This window comes from Aspergillus saccharolyticus (genome assembly GCF_003184585.1).
Source record: "Aspergillus saccharolyticus JOP 1030-1 unplaced genomic scaffold BP01scaffold_38, whole genome shotgun sequence".
NCBI lineage: Eukaryota > Fungi > Ascomycota > Eurotiomycetes > Eurotiales > Aspergillaceae > Aspergillus > Aspergillus saccharolyticus.
Genome location: NW_020290648.1, coordinates 69320 through 85756, shown reverse-complemented (window position 1 = coordinate 85756; position 16437 = coordinate 69320). Strand labels below are relative to the sequence as shown.

Sequence of the window (16437 nt, the reverse complement as noted above, 5' to 3'; positions counted from 1 at the left end):
TGCGCACTTGCTAAGTGCATCTTTTCTTATTCACTCCCCGGTATGTCTTCTTGGGTTATCTTGAGGAGAGACCTGGGTATGAGTCCGTGATATTAACTATATGATATCATTTCCTCATGAGTTCTGATGCTTATAAGTAAATTTCTGGGGGTGCGAGTGTATATCACGGAAGAACAATTCTTCGCACCATGCTCGAATGCGTAGTCTGAGTGAGAATGTAGTAGTGTAAGATTTATCGTGCTTGGACGTAGAACAACTGGCAGTCGTCAATTAAGCCGTATGTGTCCTGATCTATAACTACCCAGTATGGAGATGCTTTGTAGTATTTTTGCAGGTGTACGGATTACATGCGTACATATCAGGCTCACGAATTGTTACATCGTTTATCTAGAAAAGTATATATCCCTTCCAGATCCGAAAGCGGCATGAACGCACGGCTTTAGCTTGAAATTAGGCAATTTATTACGAGCGACTTACGGAGTGTATGTAGCGTCTGTCCAACACATGACCATGTTTCCTCTGCGTGCATTATCATCACTGCAGCTTCAGAGGTCACGCAACTCGCTCAGCCATAGATACCTAGAAGTGACTTATTCTAGCGCAACATCAACTAATCTATCAATGACAATGTCCTCTATCATTCATTGACTAACCCTTTCCCCATTGCCAAACATGCATCGCTCACTCACGCGAGCAGAGCATTGCTAATCTTATCAGGCGGTATAGTGATACCATCTTAGAGTTCATTGCGCTAGTTAACAATTCCCATGTTTTCCGTACAGACTCTGTACATCCCTCCCGCCGAAGTGGGGGATCTACAGCGTGGTACCGAAACGGTAGGTATATGGCGTGACAACGCAAGTCATGCGCCGGGCTTAGCCATCCCCTCTTGTCCCGACTCCCCCACTCGCTCAGTGTAGCCTCGGCATTTGTTTGAAGAGCATGGAGGTGTGACTTACTCGACTTGAAGGCTAGTAAGTAGGTATCTGTTGCTTTTCTCTGCTGGTGGAGTGGAGCACGTGCCATAGTGACTATACCTGTTACCTACAGTAGCATTCAGTCTACTGGCTGCATGGCGCAAGAGCTTGGAGTAAAAAAGACCATAAACGTGATCTCCGATGTGAGTCCGCAGGCTGCGTGTACAGGTGTACTGTACTAAGTGTTGCACACCCCATTCGTCTGATCATGGCCTGACGTTTGGCTGCGGCAATCATCTCCTACACAGTACAAATGTGTGGCCAAACATCAAAATACCACTTCCGCATCCCGGAACCTCCCATGCACAACAGAGGGATCACTCGGCAGAGCCCACACTTGAAGATAACTTGTTTATCTAGCCATCTTGGCATTGAACGAGCTCCTTCGTAGATGAGAGGCGGCTAACTGACGGATTATATTTGCTTCGTCCAACGATCTATCTCACAACGTCGTCTATGTGAAACGCTTGTTACTTGCGCAGAGATTAGATCCTTTTGCGCACTTCGCACCGTTTGAAGCGCGCGAATTTGCAGCCCGGGAGGGCTATCAACGGAATTTAAGCCGCTGATTACGGAGTATAATTGATTGTGTAGAGTCACTACCAGTACTCGTTCACGGTCCAATTGAGCAGGCGCATTGTTGAGAGAATCCGAATAGGGAAGTCGCGCGCCGGACTCGCGAGTATAAACCCCCCCTCGCCCGCAGTTCAGAGGCAGATTTCCCTCTCTTTCTTTTTCCACGCTGTGCAAAGCTCATGTCATACGCTGACTACGTACGTACTGTCGCCGAGCAGGAAGAGGGGAGAGGCTTGCAGGTGGCGTATAAGCCGGCGCATGCTCCATCTGGGACGGGATCTATCCTTGATTCCTTGGCCATCAGCATTGATAGTCATTAAACTAGTAGGTTAGTCATTCAAGCTAACTAGTCGGGGTAATGGCCCTTGATGAATTGATAGTCGGGATGATCAGGCGGATAACTGGAAGAGGTAAATTAGCGGGTTGGGGGTGGGTGATGATGACGATAGTCGGGGTATGATGGACAAGATAACTTGCTGAGTCAGTTTGTGGGAAATATTATCGTTGATGCGCACAAGGGATGGCCGTCTGTTGAGGTTGGAGTACATCACACAGTATAGTTGGGGGCGGCAAACTGAAGAGTCTGGCGCGCACCTTGGTGAATTTGTAGCTATACAACATCACCTGGCATGCTAGAAGAGCATACGGACGGGTCAACACGGGCCAAGCCATGATCATCAGATCGACGGTGGTCTGATTGGTGGACGGTCGGGATGAAGCTCATCAGCTCCAGTTAATTGGCCCGCTTCAGGGTTGCTGCTGGTCGAAACGGTCGGAAGGAAAACCCAACGACGAGAAGAAGTCGAGGAACAAAAAGGGGGCAAACTGTGAAAGAAGCCGCCGAGTGGGTACCCCACTATGGATTACAGATGGTCAATTCTTCGCACAGACTTGTTGAGTTGAAACCTTGATTATATATGAGGAGTGAGAATACCCCTTAGCACAGAATATTCGGAAGAGCGCTCTCTACCATGTTTGTGAGAACCTGGGTGCTATTGTTTTTGGTTTGTTGATCGCGTTTCCAAAATATTGTTGTAGCGAGCAGATCCCGGATGTCCCCAAACTTGTATAGATGCGGTGCGGTGCTGAGTGATAGACAACTGTCATGTCGCGATGGCTTCCATGGTACAATGCGAATGCCTCAGTCTTCAAGATTGAGGAAGTATGAGCTCTATCTTGTTAGGGAAATTCTTCCGCTGCCCTGATCCGACAAAAGAACAGCAAGCAAGGAGATAAATCAACTTGTCGAGAGTCAAGCGAGTCGAGGTCGTGAGACAGGGGACACAGAGGTGGGGCAGCCGTGCACTAACCAGGAAACTCCTATCCACTTTAACTCTCCTCAGTAAGAAGTACGAACTCATAGTTAGTCCTAAGGAGTTTACTCCCTAGCAATGTTTCCTTCCGCTCCCCACTTCCTTCTCTTTTCTCCTCCCTTCCCAAATATCTTTCTCGTATCGTTGAGCACGGGGATGGGGGAAGAAAAGGTGTGGCAGAAGTTTGGAATGATTTGCTTGGGTTCGTTTCATCTAAGTTACTGACCGGCTTATCGCCTAGTATCGCCAGATTGAATCGAACGAACTACTAGTAGCATGGAGGGAGAACTGGATGGATAGCCTCAATTTTGGCCAAGAGCGGCGGAATAATCCCCTCCGACATGTTTGGGGCTTTGGGCGAATGAGTTCAGTTGGAACATCAAGTCACGCGAGCCCAGAATAAGAAGACGTCAAGGATTCTTTCTCTCTCCTCACGGGTCAGCCACGCCGATAGGGTAGTTAAAAAAGAAGATATCGGCAGACATGGGGAGGGGGCAAGTTGGAGAGTTGGAGGGGCTTCATTCCCGCTGGTTGGTCCTACAATCTGAACAATGCTGGGCTGTCACGAGGCACTCCGGTCGCATGGACGGCACTGGATGGAGATTCATTTGAGGCCATTTCAACATGGAACATTGTGTGCGTGTGCGTGTGTGGGTGACACAGAATGACGATGATGAAGAAAGGCAGAGATGCAGAGAGCAATTTGCTCGCCAAACCCAGTGGGCGGGTAACCGAGCACTGCAATAACCAAAAACTTCGCTATTCAGACTAGCCCGGCGCTTAACATGATTTCTCATCATCGAGATCTAAAGTGGATCAGTTGAGCAGAAGTCTTGAAGGTCCTGAGTATCTACTCCAGAGTAGGTCGGACCAGATGGTTGTTCCCGACCGCGGCGTTCTGCTATATGTGAAACACCAATAGTCGCGATTCAGTTTTGGCGCTTATAACTAACCGCCAAGCAGCAAAAATCATCATCATCTTCTTCATCATTATCAAGGCAGACAGAAAATGTATCTGGAACACAGGAGTCATTCATCATCGACTACTATAAAGAATAAACAACATGAAGCCACTTTGACTGGAACCCATTTGATTTGACCCATGGTTGTGCGACGGCCCAGCCTTGGAAGCTAAACCCACCAGGATGCAGTGATCTGGAAATTCTGAATAGGAGGTTTCTGGATGGAAACCGAATGGATGGTGGCTGGGTCCCACAAACACGGTGGGCAGGTGACACCAACTACTTCACCCTTTCAAAGTCTTTGCTCTACCATTGACGACAATGGCATCTTTCGGCAGGAAGGGGAGTGGTTCGTAGAATGTGGTGGCAACTTCAACTATCCCTACGGAGGATAACCGATGATCTACTGTAGGTACCATACAGATGGACTGGATGACAAGTGACCCTCCCAAGCGCCGTTGAACCCATCTGCACGACCGGTAAAGACAGAGCCAAGACCATCCCACCACCAAAAGGGCGTCCGCGTCCCACGGCAAGACCTTCCATTCCCAGGGCTGTCACCCAAGGAGGTTTTCCTTCTCCTTCGGATGTTGGTAGGGGGCTAATCGTGTCGGTCAGCTAGTTGGTCAATGGAGATCGTATTTCACCACGGTTTCATCAAACCCTTGACCTCATAGGGGAGGGGGGGGGGGGGGGGTTGAAAGAGGGTTGGTGTAGGAGGGGGCCTCAAGGGCCTGATTTCTGATTCTATTACCTATTATTGGGCCGATAAATTTTCATTCGGCGCGCAAGAGCCTGCGTCGCGTGAAAATCTTTACTTCCATTTTCTTGGTAAGGAAACGGACTATGCTAGGATAGGTTTTATACTTCGGACCTAATTAAGAGGCCATGGTCTAGAGGAGGGGAGGAGAAAAGGGAGCTTGGACTCGTCTAACATCGTGACGATTGGCAGCAAGACCGGGCGTTTTGACTGGATCGTGTTTTGTCCAACAGGACGTGCTGGGTGTGCTATCGGACGCGGTTTCCAGTCTGCAGGATCCGGGCATGGTGCATGGGGAGATTCAGATCGTGATGTATGTGGATGTAGAAAGAGGATGCAGGTGTCAGAGCCGAATACTGGCTGGTAGAAGCGACTGTGCTGTATGTGGTTGTTACTGGTTGGTGTTCTAGTAGTTTTATTTATGGTCTGATGATGATGGGTCGGTCGACGCGATGGGGCAACAACACCACCGCACCCCCTGATTTGAGTATGTAGCTAGGGAATTAAGGAATTAGCTTGAGACTCACGGATAATTAAGTGAGTCAACTGAGTCAGGATCTGTTCAGTAGGAATTCACTTCTTTTACAGCATATTCATAGTACTGTAACTAATCAGCAGCACTGTCATAATAATAGGAGTGGTCAAGATGCTCTGTAGAGTATGGAGTAGGGAGTAAGTATAGATGCTCATGGATTAGCAAGTAAAAGGAAAAAGAGGAAAAAAGGGAAAAAAAAAAAAAAAAAAAAAAAGAAAGGGAAGGCCCACAACTCCTTTCAAGTCTAGCCTCGAGGGCCACCCGCCCTGCAGCTCCCTTCCTGATTAGGAAATGACCAGGCCTCCTGGTGTAGGTGCTGCTCGTTGCTCGTTGCTTGTCGCTATTGCTGCTGTTGCTGTTGCTGCTAAATTACTGACTGCTACAACTTGCGACCGACCTTTCATTTTCCGCCCTCGCCCTCCCTCCGAATCCCTCCTTTTTCGCCCCTGCTCCTTCCTGCCTACAGAGAGACACACTAGGCTGAACTGACCTGGTTGTTGGTTGGTTCATTTCACCCTCCTCGTTTCCAGGCTTGAAAAAAATCCCCTGCCCTCTTTCTTCTTCTTTCTTCTCTTCTTTTCTTCTTCTTCCTCTCTTCTCCCATATACCCATTCTAATCCAGATCTAAGAGTCCTTTCTCTTCTTCACCACCCTTACCCTTTCTCCTTCATTTTGATACCCAAGCTTTCTTTAGCTTTGCGCGGGAAGAGCTTCTTGTTTCCTTTTCTTCGAGATACCCATACCCCCCCCTTTTCTAAACGATAACCCCTCCAGCTCAACGCGCACATAATCAACGAAGCCCTCTCAGCTTCCACAACATCTAACTAATTCATCACTATCGATTATAATTACAACTCTAATCAACCAATCTACCATCACCATGTCTGAAGTCCAGAAGCCTGTTGAGGAGACCCCTGCGCCTGTCGCTGCTCCTGCCACCGAAGCGCCTGCTGTCGCTGAGGTTGCTGCCCCCGAGACTGCTGCTGTGGAGGCTCCCAATGAGATTCCTGCCGAAGCCACTGAGGCCACCCCTGCTACTGCTGAGGAGCCCAAGGCAGATGCCCCTGCTGAGGAGGCCAAAGAGGAGCCCAAGAAGGAGGAGGTGACCCCCGCTTCCGAGGGTGTCCTTGGTTACAAGGCCCCCGGCCTGGTCAAGTAAGGCACCACTGATCCGCAAAGTGATGTTTGGGCGCAGTGACTAATCGTGGGTATCACAACAGGGGTCTGCGTTTCGCCAAGCGCTTCTTCTACTTCCACGATGAGGCCGTCGAAGCCAAGCAGCTGTCCGCCTTCCACCAGAACGAGAAGCCTGTCGTCGCCAACCCGATCGCTGCTTGGGCTAGCCAGACCGGCAAGGGTCTTCTTTTCTTCACCAAGCGCGCTGAGGACAAGGCTTCCCCCGCCGGTATTTTCAATTTGGTTAGTATTTCGGGACATGCGATTTAGGTTGGTCTGGGTGGAGATGCTGACTGAGTATATAGTCTGAGGTTTCCGATGTCGCCAAGGAGGGTGCCAGCGAGTTCCACTTCAAGGTCAACGGCCACAAGCACACTTTCCAGGCTACCAGCAGCACTGAGCGTGACAGCTGGGTGCTTGCCCTTGAGACCAAGGCTGCTGAGGCTAAGGCTGAGAAGGAAACCATCGTCGCCAGCGAGGGCTACAAGGCTGAGCTGGAGAAGCTGAGTAAGTCATGCATTTGGAAAAGAAAGGTAACATTGACTAACCTTGCCTAGACAAGCCTGCCGTTGCTGAGCACGTCAAGAAGGCTGCTGAGCCCAAGGAGGAGGCTGCTCCTGCTGAAGACCAGAAGGACGAAAAGGCTACCGCCAAGAGCCGCTCCCAGTCTCGCAAGCGCGCTAGCATCTTCGGTACTCTCATGGGCAAGAAGGAAGAAGCCGAGGAGAAGAAGGAGGAGCAGAAGGAGGAGAAGGCCGAGGAGGCTGGGGCTACCGAGCCTGCCACTGAGGCCCCTGCCGAGGCTCCTGTCGAGACCCCTGCTGAGGCTCCTGCTGCCGCTGAGGAAGCTGAAGGTATGTTTTATCCAAGCCCCTCTCCATATGCTTCTGGCTAACACTATGCAGTCCCCGCTCCTGCTGAGACCAGCGACAAGAAGGAGGAAGAGAAGGAGGAGAAGAAGGCGGAGGCTCCTGTCGCCCAGAAGTCCAAGCGCACTTCTCTCTTCGGCAACTTCTTCCAGAAGGTCACCAGCCCCTCACACGAGAAGTCGGAGAAGGAGGCTGCTGCCCCCGTCGAGACTCCCGTTGCCAGCACTGCTCCCCAGCTTGACAACCCCGTCGAAGAGGCCAATGTCAAGCCCATTGAGCCTGAGGCTGTGACTGCTGCCGCCGACGCTGAGGCTTCCAAGGATGCCACTCCCGCGGCTTCTCCTGCTGCTGCAGAGACCCCCAAGAACAGCCGCCGCACTTCCTTCTTCGGCAACTTTGGCAAGAAGAAGGGCGACTCTGACAACGAGGGTGTTGACGGCGAGGCCAAGCCCAAGGGTAACAAGCTGGGCGGTATCTTCCGCAAGCCCAGCAAGGCTGTGAAGACTGAGGTCAAGGAGGCTGCCCCTGACGCCACTCCTAAGGAGGCTCCTGTCGAGGAGTCGCCTGCTGAGGAGAGTGCTCAGCCCGTCGAGGCTCCAGCTGCCACCGAGGAGACTGCTCCTGTCAACAATGTCCCTGCCTCCACTCCTGTTCAGGCTGCCGCCTGAACGTGATTTGTCTGCAGTTATGCGACTCCGGCACCTGAAACTCGAAAGTTTAAAATCTGCTACATTCTCTTGACGTGAATACTACTCACTTGGCTTCATCATGGTTCTCACTCGACAATCCATTGCCGACGTGATCTGTGTTGAGCGTCAATGATACCCTGTGCTGCTTTGGCGGTTATTTCCGAGCCTTGATGTCCTTTCTGGCGTCTTGCGCTGCGTTTCATTCGTTTATGATATCCGTTCCACAAGGCACCCCATTGGGCCTTGTGTGATCATGTTGTGCGCCGTCCAAACTAGATTGATACCACCTGCTGCTGTTTTTACTCTGTGCTTCCTCGCGATTTGATTGTGACTGCCATTTGATGCATTTGACTGGATACCCTTGTCGGAGGAAAGGAAGGTCTCTTTTGCTTGTTGAAAGGGTATGGTGCTCATTGTTGACCATCCATCTTGTCCGCTATGGTGACTCGATGGTGGTACAGAATGCCGGTCGCGTCATGTATACTTGGGCACCGCATCATTAGGTAATAGCTAATAGAATCCACGCATTGTTCTGCAATTGGTTCGCGGGGTACGAATTACCCCAGGAGTTTATATGAGGTGTCAAAGTGTCCTCCGTGCGTATGTTCCACATGGGGTCTCTGGTGGGGACTGTTCCGCCCACTTCCGATTTGCCTGGTCGAACGCACCACAGGTAACATGCAGTAGACACCAAGTGGGCTCGCAGAGCCCTGCATATGGAGAAGATGAAGTGACAACGGAAGCCGCGGCCACCGACTGGATTTCATTCTAATCCTCTGGTGTCCCTTCATCGTTGTTGCAACATATCAACAAGCGGGATATCTTCTATAAAGTCCCGAGAGAACATGGACAGTACAACTGTAGAGAAGGGTTTGTCAGAGCAACCCAAGTGGCTTCCAGTATGTTATGTTGTTCCCATATATCGCCTTCGTAGACAATATTTGGCTTGGACCTCTACCATTTGCAATGATTGACCATCGCGGTGATCATCCTCTTCATACGCAGGTCCGACCTGTCCTCGAGCTACGATGCGACGGTTACCATGAGGAGCTGCGACGACCCATGGACGGGTGTTCTTCTGTGGATCGGACTTTGTGGAAGGTTGACAGGGTTTAATCTTGAGGGCGTTCAAGAATGCATATCGGGCTACCAGGGAAGTTTTGAGACGGAACTTGACTGAATTTTGGCTCAAGGAGGGAAACGGTTGTCGCTTGCGGCGATTGATTTATAGACAGAGGGTATGAAGAGGTCGGTTGGATCACTTATAATTTTTTTATTTTCTTTTTTGTAGCTCGAGGGGATGTCAATCTGTGCTTGGATTAGGGTGTAATCCATCTGGGTGACGACCATGTCGCAGATGCCTCCCCTTGCCGGATGGAATTATGATACCTGACAGGCAGTACAGCGCTTCTGAAATGGACAGTACAAGGTCGTTTGGATGATTGCTCGTGCCAAAATGCTTCGGGTTGGAGTGAGGAGGTATGTTCAACCGCCGCGGCCGCGACGAGACGCATTTTGTGGTCCGAATGTGAAAGCTCGCTGATTTCTGGCGACGTACACAGAACCACACTGGACCTGTGGCTATTGTAACATAGGCAGTGACCAGTGACGGATATGGCTACTTCACGAAAATGGAGTGGGCGAGATACCCACCTGGCGAGCCTATGCGGCCTCGGCTGGCGATCCGCAGCGCCAGCTCTGCTCATTTCTCTCGAGATTGGCTGCAGTATGTGTTCGGCCAGCCAGGCGCTGCCCATGTGGTGTACGACAGTCTCCTTTATCACGAGACGCACAACCTTGTCGTTATATCTTCAATCCATGCACACGACGATTGGAGCTATATGGAGCTGAATAGCCTGCATCGCACTGTCGCCTGCGGGGTTTTCTGGAAAAGTCCGCGAAGCTTGGGCGTCTCGAAATCGGGTGTGATGTCGAAGCTACAGGAGAACACTCTGGAGCCTGCTTTGGCTCATGAATGCAAGCTGCAGTCAATTGCATTTGAGGTATCGAGGCAGACGCGCTCGATCCTCGCGGTGGGGGTTGGTTCTCTGTGAATTGTTGTCGGGTTTCAATGCTTCTGTATGTCTAGGTAGGGCCCGGGACATACCTGGAGATGTTATTCATGCTAGGCTATTCAGTTTAGAGAAGAATGGGCGTCTGCAAAGCTCTCACACAAAGTGATATCATACTGAGCTCAACGACTCCCCTGCCTGCCATTGCTGTCTCTCCATTGCAGAATGTACCAGCCTACGCGCTCTGCTCATGATCCGGATTGTCCATGGGAACCTGCCTTCACATTCGACGCGTTTGTGCCCGTCAATCGCGATGTGAGCCCACAACTCCCGGAACTTTCCTCCCGTTAAATGACCTTACCTTGAGATGTTTGAGTGCTCGTCGGACCTGCATCAGGCATTAATATCTGCCTAGTAGGACGATGTCTTCCCATTGGCCGGGAAAACAATTTCCTGGCTGCCTAGTCAGCACGAAATCAAAGCTGGAGTCCCATCTCTGACATCGCTTGCCATGAAGTAGCTGCCTGGCTGGATTCCAATGCGGTATACTATTGTTTTAGTCGGAGTTACTTACCAACGTGAAAGCTAGAAAGTATCATGGTCCAGCTCAGAAGGCCGACGTCAACACGTCGTCCTCCAGCTGGCTGCTCAATACTCCCTGAGACAAGCTAGGAAGACGCGCGAGAACGACTAAGTGCGACACCATTTGTGAAAATAAGTTGCATGGCTTGGCATGTAGGAGGAGCGTTGTCTACGAACGTTGCAGTAAATTTTACAAGTACTACATTCATATTTTTTTTTGGCTCGTTGTGGCATAGGTGCGAAAGTGACAGGCTTTGAAGGTTGAATTTGTGCAGAAAGTTATTTTTAATCCGGGATTTGAGTTTGCGTGAAGTTTTTTGTCAGAACAAGTGGTTGGGAAGTAACGGATTATCTTGCGACATGGTAGAGATAGTTGGGTAGTGGTTGAAGAATCCTTGTCGACATCCAAATTGAATATACTTCGGCCGACATTTAGGTATTCGGGACTGCGATGGCTGGCTTTCGAACGAGAGCTGATGCCCTGTTAAGTAGTATCCAAGGCTGACCTGTTCATTGTGTACAGTAATCACGGAGTTGAGTCTCTCTGGCCACTGCAGTGGCAGATGCAATCACGACGCAAGCCATTGGCCAATCGTAAAATGGTCTGTGCCGTCATTCTGTCCCTGGCTGACCAAGCCAGGTTGAGATGCTGTACTCATTTCCTTTTTCCTTGATTTTTTATTATTCCAGTCCCATGTAGGATCGCCGTTTAGACAGAAATGCTCGCATTAATCATGCTCAATATGACAGATCACAGGTGGTTGCCTCTTCTTCCCCCTCAGCAGCATCAGCAGCATCCGCAGAAAGCCGTTAGAATGTGCATGTGCGCCTCGAATGTGCGCCTGAAGCAGACCCGCGGGCCACGCGGCTGCAGTCCGTATCGCCGGCGTATCCATCCATGCGCAAGGGCTTTTGCATCGCTCGAGCGAGTCTCCACCGTCCCAGACACTGTCTCGACTTCCCCCAACCTCCTTACAGTCCTTTTTCTGGAGTCCTTGTTGCTGTCGTCATCATCGACAACTTCTTGTTCCGCTCAGCATTCAAGTGATGTCGGTCCTCTCGAACTCAACGACCCCTTGCTACTATGGGCTGTCAGAACTGATTTCGCTCATGATTCTCTGGCTTACATTGAGAAAGAATTTTCTTCCTTTCCCCTTTTTTACTTAGTTCACTCTTGAATGAGAGTCCGGTAGAGCCCGTATCTGCTCCATAATCCGTTGGACGATAAAGTATACGGAGGCCCGTTCCTTGGCTGGTCCTGTTACGGAACCTTTCCGTGCATTTTTTACTTGTAATGAAAGAGGATAACAGGGGAGGGAGGGGCATACCGCCGCCGATACCGGTCCCCAATGTGGGGGTTTCGCGCTGCAGACCGTGAAAGGGTTAGAAAAAGAGGATACATTTCCTCGGCGGTTGTCCTGATGATTGCAGAGGGCAAATTCCATCTCGCTCATTTGAGTGATACCGCCATGCTGAAGACAGATTTCAAGGATTCATCCTAAGTACTAAAATCCTGTAGGAAGGCTAAGTGAGTCCAGAGGGCGGGCTGAAAAGGTGGTCTAAACCACGCATTTTCCCTGGCTAGTGAACAGGCCGGAACGTCCCGGTGTCTTGATAGAGTTTGACCGGGTGGAATTTCACGCCCTTCGAGCGATTTTAACGAGGGAGGGGAGGAGGGGCTTTGCACTTTGCATTTCTGCATTTTGCATTGTGCACTTCTGCAGGGCGGGGAGTGAATCGAGCACAGGATCTTCGGAAATCCGACGACAACAGAGGGAGTCACAATTTTACCTACTTACGCGCAAGATGTCTGCCTGGCGCATTCAAATGATGGCTGGACTGGCTACCTAGTGTCAAGTCAATATAGATGCTATTGGTGAGACAATGGCAGTGAGGCTCTTTCTGCTCACTCAGCCCCGGGCGCTCTCCCCAATGCAGACCCCGACATGCGAGGTGGTTGGCCAATGGACCCGCTAGACCATCCCGGGTTTCATCATTGACCTTTCATCCTTTCTTCTCGAGTCCCTCATCACTGCAAATTCTGACACTGACGGGTGGAGTTGTAGAGAGAATACTGGCCAGTGGCATTGCCAACACCAGCGTACCTGGGAAGGTCCTGGCCCGTATTTTGAAAGGTACCGAGGGAGGAGGTTTCCAATAGGCTTCAGGGCACCTCAGTTCACAGGCTGCTTCTTCAAGCAACCGTGGACTCTCGGCAACTGCCTGCTCCAGGCACGGGAATACCTGGGGCTTCGACCGGCCCCACCAGCTAGGAGTCTGTATCCAATAAGAGCCGTTACAGGCCCTATGACTCACACCTGCTGACCGCGTCAAAATCACGCTAAGCCAGACTAGGCTAGACCGGTAGGCGGGGGTCAGGGTCACGCTGATTGGTTTTCATGTAGCGGTACTCGGTTTAAGAAAGCCTGGTTTCCCTTCGATGCCTGGCGCTTCTCTTTTCCCCTTTCTCTTTTTTTTTTCTTCTGACATCCTCTCTTAACTCCACCATTATAGATTCAACTTTTTGTCACCATACAGCCACTATACAACGAGAATTTTCCTGATTCATCTGCTCAAAATGGCTTTGTAAACGCCTCTTCGCAGTCCGCCTCGTCTTTCTCAACAGAGACAGACATCATAGATCCTCACCGGACCTCGTCTTTTTTTTCCCCCTCGTCTTCCACCCCTTCAGAGTTTCCTGTCCCAGGACCTCTGAACTTCAGCAGCGCATCGCGTAGCTCAAGTTCCTTTCGCACGATTACCCCGTTCGACGTCACGTCGTTCACCACGGATAACTTTCAGCAAACATGGCTCCCCACGCCCCCGTCTCAGCAGCCACTGGCTTCAGTTCCGAACAACAACAACAGCAGCAACAACAACAACAACAACAACAACAGTCTTTGCTCCCTACCGGAAGACTTTGTGCTATTTCCAGCGTCGCAGCCTCCACCCAGAGATTTGCATGCTCCAGCACCACTGGATCTTACCCTTAATTCTTCGGCCAATACAAACTTTCTGGTCCCATCTGGGCTACCTACTCGACGACACTCTACAGCGGTATATCAACGGCCCGCAGCCTCGCCTAGTCAGGTCAATTCTACCAGAATAGCGCCTCACAGTTCCGGGTATCATCTGTCTACTACGTCTCCTTGGTCTCATCCTTACGCACGGAAGCAAAATTTGCGCCACTACGCAATACCTGCCGCTTCGCCCTCTAACCACCCCAATCGTCCGCCAGTTCCTCTCTTCAACGACAACTCTACAATTCCCAGACTTCACAACCAGATCCTCAAGAAACAGCACCTTTACTACCTTAGAAGATACCAAAACTACCTGAATAAGCAAAATCACCGTCGCAATATGTCTACTTCCAACATTCCAGGTGAGCAGAAAGCGAGCAGCGGGATTAGTTGCGTCATCATTGCTAACATGCATCGCGCAGATCTACCCGAACTCTTCGATTTCCAGCCTGGCTCCATGGAGTCCACTCTGCTCTCTCCCGAGATGCTCTCTGGCAACTTCTACAGCCAGGGAGTCGAGGCCGCTCCTCTGGGCACAGTCTCGCCTCAAGATCTTTTCCTGGACTCCTCTTCGGCTCTCGCGGCTCCTCCATCGTCCACTTTCACAGATATGAGCACTCCTCCATTGGCTGATCCTGGCAGCTTCAGCCAGAACACATCTCCCTTGTTTACCCCGGAGATGGACTTGATCACTACCGTTGGTGAATGGGAATCCTTGTTTCCCCTCACACAGGAGATGAACCGTCTTGAACAGCCTCTTGACAGTGTGGAGATGATCCCCGCCATGGATTCAATTGAGATGATTCCTGCCCTGCCGCCTACCAAGTCGATGGGTCCTCCACGTTCTCCAGTCATCCGCCAAAGCACCTCGCCCGCTCCTTCGACTCCGGCCGAGGCTTCGACTCCGGCTAAGGCTCGCACTACTACTCGCTCTGTCTCGCCCCGCGCCAAGCTCTCCACTGTCGCTGGAGTCAGTCGTCGCAAGAAGCCACTTCCGGAGATCAAGTACGATCCAAAGGATCCCGCCGCTGCAAAGCGTGCTCGCAACACTGAGGCGGCTCGAAAGTCTCGTGCTCGCAAGTTGGAACGACAGGAAGAATTGGAACTTCGTGTTGCCGAACTCGAGAAAGCCCTCTCTGATGCGCAGGAGAGCGAGCTGTTCTGGAAGACGAAGGCCCTCGCCATGCAGGGCAACTAATCAAAAGTTATTCGGGTTTTTTTTCTGGTATTCGTTGGTCGCTGGTTCGGGTCAATGGTTTTTGGTATTCTATTTTGTGTTGTGCTCATTGTGAAATTGTCGTTTATTTGAGTCCTGTGGACGGGGGCGCCGAGCCTTTTCGTCTTGTCTCCCGTCGGTAGCAGCAACCGCGTCAGTCGATCGCCATCAATCTATGGTCTTCCAGTCTGCTATCGGCGGGATAAAAGTTTTCTACTTGTCACTTGATTATCATCCGGTCACTTTGCTTGTTCCCTCTGCACTGCCAGACCCTGTGTTGTACTTCTCTCGGAGGGGGGCTTCAGTCATCAAGAAGTCTTGCCTTTGGTATTTTTTTTGCTTCTTCCCCAGTTCACTCCACTCTGGGTCTTCTTCATTTTCCGGATTTGTCGTTTCGTCAAACGGCCGGTTCTGATGTCTCCTTTATATATGGATTGACTCGTGGCCATTAATGTCTCTTTATATCTCGTGTCTCAAGCTATCCTGCCCTGTTTCACTAAAGATTGAACTGTTTGTTCTTTGTACCAGATTGTGACCGGTCACTGGCTACCTTTTTTTATTATATCAATCGATTGCTCTCTGCTACATCTTCTTGCATGTCTGCGCGCGCCTCGTTCTGAATCTCGTTAGCTCACTCGCTGCGCTATCTTGATCTTTAGACGGAGATATGCACGCTGCAAATTCCAGGCATGTTTCCTAGATATATTTTACATTAAGGCTTTCTTCGTGCGGTCGTCAATTGCCACACAGATCGCCTTTTTTCAAATCAACTCATCTTCCAGTTCCCGGATCGAGATCCATGTTCCGTAATGTCTAGTAGCCATGTCTAGTGTAGTCCCAAGAACCTGTAACGTGCTTTGCATGACAATCTGCTGAAATAGCTCTTGTATTTACCCGTGCTAGTTTCCTGCTGTTTGAAAAGGTCATCGCCTCTACTACTACATGAATGGTTGTAAATCACCATTAATGCCGTCTATTGTCCTTCTCAATTCTATGAGCTTTATTTCATCTCTATTATAATCCATCCTCTGAATCCCAGCTCGCCTGCCTGTCCTATATTCCCGCCCACCACTCTACTGAATCCGCATACGCCCGCATGAAAGTTTGTCTACTTGAAAAACCCATCCTACAATCGTATGGTGGCGAAAATATAGACACAGCTCAGACTTGCCTTTAAACACACCTCATCAACACAAACCCCCTGATTCCCCACCTCACCTCCCAATCGACTTCCATGTCCCAATCTACACCGATCCACAAGTCACTCAAAACCACACACGCTCACTCACCCACAGTATCCCAAACAGCGTCATAGTTTCTTGACTATAATCAAGAAGCAAAATGCAGGAGTGGATTCCAACGTGTCGCAATCAGGAAGTACCTATCCCTCTGCCGATCCCCCGGGGGGGAAGACAGTGGGCGGTTGCAGTCCTATGCGGTTGGTGAACGAGATGACATATGTTTGTTGGGGTGGATACCGAGTGTTGAGTGGTGGGTTTTCAGGACTCAAGACTAGGCAGGAGGGAAGAAAGAAGCTGGAAAGAGGTGCGGGACCTAGCTAGGGGGGTTTAGTCTCGGAAGTATCTGATTCTTGGGTTTTGTCATCATTTGCTGGTCTTTTGCTTCTGAAGGGATATTTGGGGGGAGGGGGGTCAGGGTATCGTTTTGTTCTATTTTGTCTTGCCGGCCGAGTAAGGAGAGCGAAGGGTGCTATAAGCAAGCTTTTCTTTTTCTTTCTGTTGTTGTCCAT

The 16437-nt window shown here is 50.4% G+C and overlaps 2 protein-coding genes across 2 annotated transcripts; both read left to right on the top strand.

Moving 5' to 3' along the window:
* Nucleotides 1-6003: 6003 nt before the first annotated feature.
* BP01DRAFT_304088 (uncharacterized protein) lies at nucleotides 6004-7836 on the top strand (the record flags this gene model as incomplete). Its single annotated transcript, XM_025572145.1, has 5 exons — nucleotides 6004-6278; nucleotides 6344-6542; nucleotides 6605-6806; nucleotides 6857-7157; nucleotides 7227-7836. The coding sequence occupies 5 exons, from the start codon at nucleotides 6004-6006 to the stop codon at nucleotides 7834-7836; spliced, it is 1587 nt and encodes a 528-aa protein (XP_025428075.1).
* Nucleotides 7837-13258: 5422 nt separating this feature from the next.
* Nucleotides 13259-14669, top strand: cpcA (amino acid starvation-responsive transcription factor GCN4; the record flags this gene model as incomplete). The annotated part of the gene is made up of 3 exons (XM_025577629.1): nucleotides 13259-13373; nucleotides 13507-13833; nucleotides 13894-14669. The coding sequence occupies 3 exons, from the start codon at nucleotides 13259-13261 to the stop codon at nucleotides 14667-14669; spliced, it is 1218 nt and encodes a 405-aa protein (XP_025428074.1).
* Between the last annotated feature and the right edge of the window lie 1768 nt (nucleotides 14670-16437).